General features: G+C 47.9%; 1 protein-coding gene across 2 annotated transcripts in view; it reads left to right on the forward strand.

Moving 5' to 3' along the window:
- ZNF831 (zinc finger protein 831) overlaps positions 1-13,270 on the forward strand; it is a 111,129-nt gene that overhangs the window by 45,714 nt on the left and 52,145 nt on the right. For both annotated transcript variants that reach the window (XM_074406720.1, XM_003932641.3), the window contains 2 exons: positions 149-3,892; positions 4,984-5,123. In XM_074406720.1, coding sequence (XP_074262821.1) covers positions 185-3,892; positions 4,984-5,123 — 3,848 coding nt within the window. In that variant the 5' untranslated portion in view covers positions 149-184. The remainder of the gene's footprint in view (positions 1-148; positions 3,893-4,983; positions 5,124-13,270) is intronic.

A 13,270-nucleotide genomic window follows, 5' to 3' on the forward strand; every position in this document is an offset into this window, starting at 1 on the left:
GCTTTCCCTTTTCTCACTTGGGATGAGAGGACATTCTTGGGGGATGGTCAGGCTTCCGTGGGGTGAAGTGCTTGGTGCAGGTAGGGACGATTGACTGCATGAGGAGAGAGGAGAGGTACCCGTGGTAAAGTACGCTTGTTTTCTGCAGGTTGTCCAGCATCCTGGGCCGTCCAGATGATGTGGAATGGAGGCTCCAGAACCCACCTGCCCTGCCCCTCCTGCCAGGGACCAGCCAGCTCCCACTCCTGGCCCTCCAGGGGCCCCAGGTGGCCAGGCCTCACCTCACCTGACCCTGGGCCCTGTCCTCCTGCCGCCAGAGCAGGGCTTGGCCCCCACTGTGTTCCTAAAGGCCCTGCCTATCCCACTGTACCACACGGTGCCTCCCGGGGGCCTCCAGCCACGCGCCCCCCTCGTGACAGGCAGCCTGGATGGAGGCACCCTGCCGTTCATCCTCAGCCCGGTGCTGCAGCCTGAAGGGCCTGGCCCCGCCCAGGTGGGGAAGCCGGTGGCCCCTACGTTGACAGTGAACATTGTGGGCACTCTGCCTGTCCTGTCGCCAGGCCTGGGGCCTGCGCTGGGTAGCCCAGGCAAGGTGCGGAATGCTGGCAAGTACCTGTGCCCGCACTGCGGCCGCGACTGTCTGAAGCCCAGTGTTCTGGAGAAGCACATCCGTTCCCACACCGGCGAGAGGCCCTTCCCGTGCGCTACCTGCGGCATCGCCTTTAAGACCCAGAGCAATCTCTACAAGCACAGGCGGACGCAGACGCACCTCAACAACTCCCGGCTGTCCTCTGAGTCTGAGGGGCCTGGGGGTGGCCTCCTGGAGGAAGGGGACAAGGCCGGAGAGCCCCCCAGAGCAGACGGCAAGGGCGAGAACCAGAGCCAGGGGATGCGCGAAGGGGCCTCGGAGAGACCCCTTTCTCCGGGCGCCCACGTGCCCCTTGTTGCCAAGAACCTGGATGTGAAGACCGAGGCTGCTCCCTGTTTAGGGTCCCCACTGGCCGACAGAGATGCTCCTTGGGACTCTGTCCCCACAGCATCACCCGGGCTCACGGCAGCCGGCACGCAGCCCTGGCGCAAGTTGCCGGAACAGAAGTCCCCGACGGCCGGGAAGCCATGCGCCCTGCAACGTCAGCAGGCCACGGCCGCCGAGAAGCCCTGGGATGCCAAGGCCCCCGAGGGCCGGCTGCGAAAGTGTGAGAGCACAGACTCCGGGTACCTGTCGCGCTCCGACAGTGCAGAACAGCCGCCCGCGCCCTGCAGCCCCCTGCACAGCCTCTCGGAGCACAGTGCCGAGTCCGAGGGCGAAGGCGGCCTGGGTGCAGGGCCGGGGAGCGCGGGGCCTGAGCCCGGGGTGCGAGGAGCCGGCCTGGAGCTGGAGAAGAGGCAGCTGGAGGAGCGCATCTCGCGGCTCATTTCCCACAACCAGGCGGTGATGGACGACGCCCAGCTGGACAACGTGCGGCCCCGGAAGACCGGGCTGTCCAAACAGGGCAGCATCGACCTACCCACGCCCTACACCTACAAGGACTCCTTCCACTTTGACATCCGTGCGCTGGAGCCGGGCCGCAGGAGGGCCCTGAGCCCCGCGCGCTCCACCTGGACTCCCCCTGACAAGTCTCGGCCCCTCTTCTTCCACTCCATCCCCAGTCAGCTCTCCACCACTGTGGAATGTGTCCCTGTCACCAGGAGCAACTCGCTGCCCTTCGTCGAGGGCTCCAGGACGTGGCTGGAGCCCCTGGAGCCCCGGGATCCCTGGCCAAGGACGCAGAAGCCTCTGAGCCCCAGGCCCGGCCCAGCCCGCCTGGGTTGCAGCTCGGGGCTGAGCTCAGCTGACGTCCCCGGGCACCCCCGGGCCCTGGTCAGACAGGCCGCAGTGGAGGACCTGCCAGGCACCCCCACTGGAGACGCCCCGGTGCCTGAAGAAGACAAGGAGGCAAAGAGAACTGTTGCACGGGAAGCCGCGGGCAGCAAGGGCAGGGCGGGCGGCAGGAAGTGCGGCCAGAGGAGGCTGAAGATGTTCTCCCAGGAGAAGTGGCAGGTGTACGGGGATGAGACATTCAAAAGGATCTACCAGAAAATGAAAGCCAGTCCCCATGGAGGCAAGAAAACTAGGGAGGCGGGAGTGGGCAGTGGGGCAGAATCGGGCCTTCCTCTGCAGAAAAAGGCAGCGGGGAGCTCGGGCACAGTCCCCACCCAAGACAGGAGGACCCTTGTCCATGAGGACATATCCACAGGGGTCACACCAGAGCCTTGGGGAAATCCACCTGCCGTAGAGGCCTCTTTGGTGACTGAGCCCCCTAAGCATGGGGAGACAGTAGCCAGGACAGGAGATGGTAACCGACCCAGGGTGGAAGAGGCTGTGTCATCCCCGGCACCGCGCAGCAGAGACAGTCCCTATTCAGGCAGTAGGAGCCCCCTGCTCTCTTCAAATGGGAGGCTGGAATTGGGGTGGCAGTTGCCCCCAGCACCTGGCTCCCTCAAAGGGAGTGACCTAGAGGCTCCCAGGCCAGTTTTGCCAGACCCCAAGCTGGAAGGAGGTGGGGGGAATGTTCAGGAGACCTGCCCGTGGGCCCAGACTGTCCTGAGATGGCCCAGCAGTGGTTCTGGAGGGGACAAGCTCCCCTCGGAGAGGAAGAAGCTGAAAGTGGAGGACCTGCACAGCCAGGAGCAACCGGAGCCTGTGGGTGCAGAGAGCCCACGTGGGCCCACGCAGGCTGCCTCTCTGCCATCCCAGAAGCAGGATGCTGATCCTGGGGAGGTGCCAGGGGGCTCAAAGGAGACTGCCAGGCCAGCGGCCGAGCCTCTGGAGTCCTCTGGAGCCTCCTTGGCTGCTGTTTCTGTTGCTCCGAAGAGGCTGAGAGACAAGGCTCCCCCACTGCATCCTGCAGCCCCAAGCCCCGGGGAGCAGCGCCCGCTGGCCACTCCGCCTCTGGCTTCTAGAATCCTCCCTGCCCTGGCAGACAATGCCTTTTCCCCCAAGTACCTCCTCAGTTTACCTCAGGCAGAGACCCCCTCACCACTGCCTGTTCCCGGGGGACCCAGGCACAGCCAGGACTCTCTCTGCAGCAGTAGGTGGCCTGAGGAACGGGCATCCTTTGTTGGGTCAGGACTGGGGACCCTTCTGCCTTCCAGCTCAGCCTCAGGCCCCTCCCCAGGTGAGGCACACAGCATCCTGGAGGACCCCAGCTGTTCCAGGCCATGGGATGGGAGAAAAGGGGCACAGCTGGGAGTGGACAAGGGAGACAGGATGGCTACTAGCAGGACAGCAGCCAGGGAGTCGCACGTCTCAGCCTCAGGGGCTCCAAGGGAGACCACCTTCTCCCAGCCCACCCCAACGTGTGAGGCCCATTTGGTCCAGGACACGGAGGGTGACCGCCACCGTATCCATCGCCTCTGCATGGGCAGCACTTTGGCAAAGGCTAGGCCCTCTGGGGATGTCCCAAATCCCTGGGTACCCAGCTGGGAGGTAGGGGAGCCTCCTGAGAATGCCCCAGAAGACCCTCCTTCAGAGTCCCTGGCAGGGCCTGACCCAAGTTCCTCCCTCCAGCCTGGCTCTTTCCTCACTGCCCTCACTCGGCCTCAGGGTGTGGCCTCAGGTTGGCCAGAGCTGGCCCTGTCTTCCCACTCAGGGACATCCCGGAGCCATGACATCCACAGCCTCCACAGCCCCTTCCCCTCGCTGAAGGCCGAGCCGAGGCTCACATGGTGCTGCCTGAGCCGCAGCGTCCCTCTGCCTGCGGAGCAGAAGGCAAAGGCGGCATCTGTGTACTTGGCGCTGCACTTTCCTGGCAGCGGCCTCCGGGATGAGGGTCCGGACGGCCCTCCTGGGAGCAATGGAGGATGGACCCGGACAAGCCCTGGAGGAGGAGGGCCGGTGCAGATGTTCAAGGTAAAGCTGGGCTTTGCCCCCGGGGGCCCGGGGTTGAGGGAGCATGTCGTTAGCTCGCAGGACCTGTCGTGAGGGAGGGAAGTGTGAAGCCATCCCATGTAGCATCTGCTGTGCACTATGTCTGCTTGCTTGTTTCTCGGGGAGGCTGGGGATGCCACATACACAGCAGGAAAGAATACAGGCCCAAATGCAAACCAAAACAGAGTGGTGGAAAACAAACGCTCCACAGGAAAGAATTACTGTACTCGAGACACTGGGTGAGATATTCTCCATAATCAAATGTAAAATTTCCCTGAGCTTCCTAGTGACAGGCAAAAAGTAAAATGAAACACTCCACAGAGAGGCGGTTCTCCGGATCACTCTAAGATTAGAAAGCAGGAAGTCTTCTTGAGAGATAGACTCCCAATAATTGAGAGAGTCATTACCCTGGGGATTCTGGAGAAGGAATTACTGTTGATTGGACTCAGACCTTCCTCTGAGGTTCCTAGGAGCACAGATAAAAGGGGGAATGTGGTGGATGCTCACGGGTGTTCTTACTTGGTGATGAAATAAAGCATAGCTTCCTCTTGAGACGGAGTTCATGCACCTGGTTGTGATGACTGAGGGCTTAGCTCTGCTCTGGGGTAGCTTGGGCCACGGCCACTGAGGACAGTCCTGGAGGCTCAGCTCTAATTTAATTCTTGTGGACAGTGACAAAGGCCTGGAGACCAGAGCCTTGCAGGTTGTTCAGCTTTCTCTAGGTGGAACTCAGAGTTGTGGGGAGTGCTGTTTCATCTAAAGAGTAGCAGGTAAATCAGGAGGGACCCAGAGTGTGGGGGCTCCCAGAGAGGTGGGGTTAGCGGAGTAAAGGAGCTGGTCACTGTGTTCTTTGGCCTCCAGTTAACACTGATGGCATAGGCTTTCCTCTGTGGTTGAGCCCAGGTGGGTTTCAGGAGGTTCTGTCCAGGAACGCTCTGAGTTGCCTGGTTGGCTCAGGCCACTTAGCAATGCAGTATTTCCGTTTTGATTTCTGAAGACAGGCATCCTGTCTGCAGAGAGAGAACGCTTCTGAGTTGTCTTCCTCATGATGCCAACATGCTTGGTATTTTCAGCTCCCCTACCCAACAGTCTCAGGGGTGATGTCCCAGGACCAGGTGTCTGAGCCACAGCAGAAGAAGGGCCTGCCTTGTAGGAGGACAAAGATGTCTTATGGGAACAGCAAGCAGAGAAAACTGAGGATCAACCCCAAAAGGTAGGGCGAGTGGCCACCTCTGTCATTTCCACACGTACCCTCAGCTCACAGTTTTGCAAAATCTCTGGAAGAACTTAAGACGGGATTCAAAAGGTATCTGTGTGCTCCAGAGAAGGAGTTCCTGTTTCCTAGGGTTTAGAGTTTCGTGATTAAAGGACTGAATTCATTTCCCCGTTAGTCCCCCCGCCCCTTACAACCCAATGCCTGTGTGTTTTTCGATGGCACCTTTCTAAGGCCAGAAATCCAGGAAATCTTTGAAATAATTACATTGAAAACACATCCATTCAACTTAAGTCTTGAAGAGACAGTGTGTTAATTATTTATAGCTTTTATTGCTTTCTTAATTATGCAAGCAATGAATGTCCTTTGCAGAAAAATTAGACAATACAGATGAGCAAAGAGAAGACAATAAAACATCCTAGTAATCTCACCACGCAGAGATAATCCCCAAGAACATTCAGGAGAGTGCCCTTCCAGTCTTTTCTTTGCGATATGTGCATGCTTGTGTCCACTGCTAACGAACGGGAGGACCTTCGGATCTTCCTGCGCTCAGTCATTGTGTCTTTCTTGGTTTGTCTTTCTCCTTTGCTCAAAACCTGGCAGGCTGTGCATTGCGTACAAGTTAAAAAACAGATTCTCTAGCCAACCCCTGCCCTCTTTTCACCCTCATTTTCCCTGTGACCTCCTCCTGTCCTGCTCCCCCTCCACCTTAACCCCATTCTTTAATCCGCATTCTAATCCCAGATCCCTGATGCATTCGTGCTCCACACCTCAGCTCTCAGCATTCTCCCCTAGACTCCTAGACTGTCAACCCCCTCCCACCCCCCCTTTTTTTTTTTTTTTTTTTTTTGGATGGAGTCTCACTCTGTTGCCCAGGCTGGAGTGCAGTGGCACAGTCTTGGCTCACTGTAACCTCTGCATTTGGGGTTCAAGCAATTTGCCTGCTTCAGCCTTCTGAGAAGCTGGGACTACAGGCATGGGCCACCACACCTGGCTATGTTTTTTTTGTTTTTTTTGGTTTTTTGTTTTTTTCATTTTTAGTAGAGATGGGGTTTGCCATGTTGCCCAGGCTGATCTCGAACTCTTGGCCTCAAGCCATCCTCTCACCTTGACCTCCCAAAGGGCTGGGATTATAGGTGTGAGCCACTGCACCTGGCCTGTCAGTAATTTATCCAAAGTCTGGATATTCTTCAAGGGGCAATCCAAATTCCTAACTCTCCCCTGTAGCTGCTCAGACCCTCAGTGGCTAGAGATGACCTCTTCTCTTCTGGCTCCCCCTCCCACCTCTATCAATGGTGTGCCGGCACCATGTGTCCAGAGCTAACATTACAGAGCACTTGCTGCGTACCAGGCTTTCCCTAATCACTTTCTGGCATGGATTGTTTCAGGAGATCCCACAAGGTACTGCCCACAATATGGATCGTATTATTAGCCCCATTTTTCTCATGAGGAAATGGTGACACAGAGAGCTTAGATTACCTCCCTAGGGACCCATATTTGAACGAGTCAGTCTCCTTCCATAGCCTGTGTGCCAACTGGTGGCTTGTCTTGTTGCATCCCAGCCTGTCCTGGGCACTCTAGTGGCCTGGCATTTTCTAGATTTTTCTTGCAGTGCCTGAGATTCTGCATTTCTGACACAGCCAGGTGATGGTGCTGGCCTGATCCCCAGAGCAGGCTTGGAGGAGGGGGGCTTTCCTTTTCAGCATCCGTCCTTTTTCATCACTCAGGGTCCTAAGACAGAAGCCCAACTCAAGGTAGTCTGAACAAAAGAAGACCCCCTCCGGCCTGTGTCATCGGGGCCTCCAAGCCTCATCATCAGCCCTGGCCCAAATTTGGTGGTGTGGGAAGGATAGGCTTCCAAAGGAAAATTCAAATACTGCTCTCGGGGAAAGGGGAACGCATTGCATTCAGATGGAGGGGCTGCATGTGGGTCTCTGAGAACTAAGGGACATTGGCCCATGGTTGCTGGTCCTCCCCAGTATCTGACCAACAAGGAGGAAGCACTCAATTACATCTGACTGGCAACTGATGAGCCTGAAGTCTCCAGGCATCATCGGGAAGATGTGGGGAGGTGAAGAGGGTAGGATGCCTCACAAACAGCTCCCACTTTCCCAAGACTTCAGCTTGACTAATTTGACAAATATTTACGATGCACCTGCTATGCACCTGGTGCCCACACCTAGAGGTGGCTGGGGAAGCTTTCTTAATCCAGAATTGGAGATATCTCTCCAGGACATCTTGCAAACTCACTAGCAGCTCTTGGGCCAAACACAGTGCATCTAAGAACCGTTAGGCCAAGTGTTCTAAAATTTTTGACACTACCAACCACATGATTAGAGGAAAAGATTTCTCACAAAAATCTGGATTTCTAACTTTTCTTGAAATATGGGAAGCTTTGAAGACACTGGCCCTGCCTCTTTGCATGGCAACAGCCAGCTGGAGATGAGCAGTGGCCACAGGTGAGAGCAGGGCTCTGCACTGTGCTCTCGAGCTTGCCTCTCCTAATGCCTTACCCTTGGCCAGCCTCTTTCAGTTATGCTATCTGCCTGGACCTTATAGCATTTGAGTTTGCAAATTTTGGTCTCAATAGTGGGTCTTGTGAGAATAGACTGCATCTCCACTCAACAAATCACAGCAAGAGTCCATGGATGGGTACAGGAGGGAGCAGGAGCATTGCAGAACAAGGAGGGGTCTGAACAAGGACTTGAAGCTCTAACCAAGAACCCCTGGCTGGGTGAACTGAGGAGGAATCTGCTGAGCTTTTTAAGTCCACAAACATTTATTGGTCAATCATGATTCAGTCATCACTGATACTTTTGTTGGTTCATGACTGTCTTTTTAGTTAAGTCCAGCTTCAAGGCCTTTGCATCTGCTAGTCCCTGCACCTCCACCTGCACACTCCACCTCTTGCTCCTCACATGACTTGCTCCCCTGTCTCAGAAAAAAACATCAGGACCGTGAAGGCATGGATATCTTTGACGGGAGATATTATTCTGCCCACCACACTATTATTCACCCACCCACACACATGTATTTGTAGCTCTTTATCCATCCTTCTGCTTACCCACCCACATATCTATCATCCATCCATCCATCCGTTTGTCAGTCATCTAACTCTTGTGTTCTCTCCTCAAGAAGGAAGACTACTTCTTGATTCATTTTCCCACTTTCACTTTAGTTGTCTTGATATTCTACAGAAAATGAGATACTGTAGCAGAGATTGCTCTATAGTCCTTAGCTCACAGAGAATGATAAAGTTCATGTATAAGAGTATTGGTTCTCTTCTAAGTAAAGTGGCATTGTGGGAATAGACTGCATATAAAGTATAACCTTATATGTTATATAACAATATATAGAAAAGAAAAATTAAAAAAATAATTATGTTGTTTTATATATTTGGCACCAGCTGTATCAATCTGTTTTCATACTTTGCAAATCACCAGTAATATATCATATGTTTTATATCTTTAAAGTACATATAAACGTATCATACTTTTATCATTCTTCAGTTTGATTTTTAAGGTCCACATTGTGTTTTTGAAGATCTCATCATGACAGGACATACAGATCAAATTCATCCATTCTGATTGCTGTAGAGTGTCTCATCCATGAGTGAGAGTTTGCCCTTCATTCATAAGCTTCTTATGTTTGTGATTTTTAAAGTGATGAATATGATTTATAGGATTCTGTATATATCCTAGATCTGTATGTTTTATTTGCCTGTTATATATACTGTAAACACATTTCCAAGTCTATTACTCGTTTTTTTTTTTTTTTTTTTTTTTTTCTGTTGCACAGACTGGCCTCGAATGCATAGCCATACTTCCTCAAGAACCAGGACAACTGGCCTGAGCCACCTAGGCTCTATTACTTGTCTTTTTAAGCCCATTTATTAATATGTATCCACATAATTGCCCATCTCTTGTCTTTTCACTTGTTTCTTCATGTCACATCTTCCTTCTGGGATTATTTTCATCTGCCTAAATCATATTCTTTAGAATTTCCTTTAGAGAAGAAAATTATCTTAGCTTTTATTACTCTGGAAATATATTTATTTCATCATTGTTGTTGAAAAATATGTTTGCTGGGTACACAATTCCAGGCTGACAGTTATTTTCTCAGCACATCAAAGCTATCATTACACTATCCTTCAGCTTCCTTTTTGTGGTAAAGAAGCCAGCTGTTAGGCTACTCATCTGTCATTTGAAAGTCTTTTTGTCTCTGGCTACCTTTAAGATCTTCTTTTATCCTTTGGTGTTCCATAGTTTTACTTTGATGTATATAATGTATGTTGCTTTTTATTTGTTCCATTAGGAATCCACTGGACTTTTAAAATTTGTGGATTAGTATCTCTCTGTAAAAAATTCTTAGCCATTATTCTTCAAATTTTGCCACATCCTGTTTGATCTCCTTCCTTTCTGAAATACTGAAATAATATATATTAAGCCTTTTCTATCTTTTATGTCTCTAAACTTCTACTTTTAATAACTTTGTTTCTCTGTGCTATGATCTGGATACTTTGTTCAAATCTGTCTTTAAAAGTTTACCAGTTTTTTAATCCACTGAGTTATTATTTGTAAAGCTTTGTTAAAGTATAATTAAATTTTAATAAATTAAATAAGTGTTGACATATGTATATACCTGTGAAACAAGCAACATAACCAGGATCATGAGCACATGTTTCAAGCCCAAAAGTTTCCTCCTTTCCTTTTGTAATTCCTCCTTTCTGCCCATCCTGGAGTCCTTCTATCCCCAGGTAACCACTGATGTGCTTTCTGTCACATAGGATAGTTAGCTTTTTCTAGAATTTTCTAGAAATGGAATGATATAATACATGCGCTCTCTCTCTCTCTCTCTCTCTCTCTCTCTCTCTCTCTCTTTTTTGGCTTGGCTTTATTCAGTCAGCATTACTATTTTGAGGTTCATCCATGTTGTGTTTATCAATAACACATTCCTTTTTATTGCTCATTAGTGTGCCATTGAGTGAATATGTCACAATTCATATATTTGTTCACTTGATAGACATTTGGTTTGTTTCAGTTTGGGGCTACTACAAATAAAATGACTATAAATATTCATATGCAAGCCTTCGTATGAATAAGCTTTAAATTATCTTGGGAAAATACCTAGAGGTGACAAGATGGGATGATATGGTAGGTGTATTATTAGCTTTTTAAGAAGCCGCCAAATTGTTTTCCAGAGTGCTTGTATCCTTTTACATCTCCACTAGCTGTGTATGAGAGTTCCAGTTCTCTACATTATTGCCAATGCTTGGTGTGGTAATTCTTTTTAGTTTTAGTCATTTGAATAGCTGTGAGTGGTATCTCTTTATAGTCTGAATTTGCATTTCCCTAACAAGTGATGATATTCAGCATTTTTTAAATGGGCTTATTTAGTATTTGTATATCTTCTTTGGTGAAGTGTCTCTTCAAATCTTTCGTACATCAAAAATGGGTTGTTTCCTAATTACTGAGTTTTGAGAATTTTTTAATATATTCTGGTTATAAGTTCCTTATCGGATATATGATTTGTAAATATTTTCTTTCAGTCTGTTGCTTATCTTTCTATTCTCTTAGTAGCATCTTTTAAAAATAACTGTCTTTCACTTTGATGAAATTTAACTTTTTTTGTTGATTATGTTTTTAGTGTTATAGCTAAAATAAATAAATAAATATGTGCCTAAACAGAGCTGCAAAGCTTTTTTTCTAAGTTTTTCTCTAAAGTTTTATACTTTTAAGTTTTATATCTAGGTTTATAATCCGTTTTCACTTAATGTTTACATATGGTCTGATATGTGGATCGAAGTTCTTATTTTTGCATGTAGATATCTAGTTGTTCCAGCATCATTTGTTGACCTATTTGTCTATTTCAGTGCAACCATCACACTGACTTCATTATGCTGCTTGACTCTAAGACTTAGTATAGAGCTAAAGTATTCCAAAGAGTGTGGTATTTACATCAGAATAGTAAATAGATCAATGGAGCAAAATAGAGAAAACAGAAATAGACCATGCTGTGGTCAATTGATTTTTCATACAGGCTCAAAGGAAGTTCAGTGGAAAAAGTAAAGTCGTTTCAGCAAATAGTACCAGACCTGGAAAATTTCTTCATCAATAAGTTGAGATATCATCAGGCTTACCTCATCTATTTCTCTTCTCTCAGGATCACTGCCTTTATTGCTCAATGCCCAATGCTCTGAAAACTATTTCATATCTTTATTCAGTTCTTTTACTTGGGATGGTAAATCTGGTAAATGTTCCAAAGTCTTGGTCAGAAGGCCCTGGCCTATTGCAATGCCTCTTAATTGATCTCCCTTACTTTTATTGGTCCACTAAACGTTAAATTTAATTGTTAATGTGTATTATGATTTATTTCCAAAAAGTTTTATTTAATTATTTTTCTAATTTGCTTGATTACTTTTATAGTCTCTTGCACTTGACCCTTACTTTCAAGCTTTTTATTTAAAAAAAAAATACATCTTACGTTTTGTATCTGTCAGTGACGACGTATGAAGTCTTGGTGCACCTGTTTTATATATTAGCTCTCACTTATGGTAACTTATTTCCTTGTGTTAAAATTCTTGACTGTGAGTTGGTATTTCTGAAACTTTGAGACTTGGGTTGAAGATGGATTCCTCCAGTAAATATTTGTTTTGCTTCTGCTGGGTGCCTGTTTGTTTGTTGTTATGTTCCCTGGGCAGGTGGTGGGAGTAGGGATTATTTATTTCTAATTCACACACATGTTGAGAGTATGCCTTTCAGAGGTCTCAGCTTTCTGCAGGAAAGAAGTTGGGTCTTTCACTTGCCTCTCACTGAAGAACATTCTGGCCTTTAAGTCCTGTACCCTGAACTGCATCAAAGGATGAAAATGGAAGGTCAGCCTCACCTGGTTTGGCAGAGGCCTTAAAGTAAAAGCAATTGGCCGGGCGCGGTGGCTCAAGCCTGTAATCCCAGCACTTTGGATGGCCGAGGCGGGTGGATCACGAGGTCGAGAGATCGAGACCATCCTGGTCAACATGGTGAAACCCCATCTCTACTAAAAATGCAAAAAATTAGCTGGGCATGGTGGCACGTGCCTGTAATCCCAGCTACTTAGGAGGCTGAGGCAGGAGAATTGCCTGAACCCAGGAGGCGGAGGTTGCGGTGAGCCGAGATCACGCCATTGCACTCCAGCCTGGGTAACAAGAGCGAAACTCCGTCTCAAAAAAAAAAAAAAAAAAGTAAAAGCAATCTTCCTTTTCCAGAGTATAGCTCTCACTTGGTTTTTGCTTTTCTTATTTTTAATCAGAACATAAATAAATTTAAATATAAATTTTAATTTTTTGTTACATTTTATGCTGCATTTTTAATTGTTTTCAGTATAAGGATAAGTTTGGTGGTAATCAGTCAGGGTATTGAGTCCATTGTGCTGTTGGAAATGGAGTTCTTATTTTTTAACCTTGATAATGATTCTTTTTTCATTAAGAATTTACATACTTTGATGTAGTCAAATGGGGCTGCCTTTTCCTTTATTGTTACTACATTTTGGTACATCTAAGAAATCTCTCTTTACTCTCAATTTCCTACTTTCACAAACAAGCAGATATATTCTCTTATGTTTTCTTCTTATATGAATTCATATATTCATATAGAAGGATTTATTTTTATTTTTGTTTATAAAGACAACTATGGACCATGGGTTAAATATGGTTTTTAACTTATTTTAACCTCTAACTAGGCATTATTTATACATACATGCATATATTTGATTGACAGGGTCTCACTATGTGCCCAGGCTGCAGGGCAGTGACTATTCAGGGGTGTGATCATAGCCCACTATAGCCTCACACTTATGGCCTCAGTGGTCTTCCTGCCTCAGCTTCTGGAGTAGCTGGGAGTACAGGCATGCACTACTATGCCTGGCTTGGTTTTTATATATTTAAAAGCTTATCCATATAAAAACAGAAGAAGAATGTGTGGCACAGATCGTCTGTGGCATACAAAGTCTAAAATATTTATTAGCTGGACCTTTGCATAAAAATCAAGCAGACCCTTGCATTAATCCACTTTTGCTCACTTACATGTTAAATTTTAGCTTCCCGTTTATAGTTGATGTTTTTTTCGGGGACTTTCATTCTACTTTCATTCATCTCTTTGTTTTTCGCCAAC

This window comes from Saimiri boliviensis, chromosome 9 (assembly GCF_048565385.1).
Source record: "Saimiri boliviensis isolate mSaiBol1 chromosome 9, mSaiBol1.pri, whole genome shotgun sequence".
Taxonomy (NCBI): Eukaryota; Metazoa; Chordata; class Mammalia; order Primates; family Cebidae; genus Saimiri; species Saimiri boliviensis.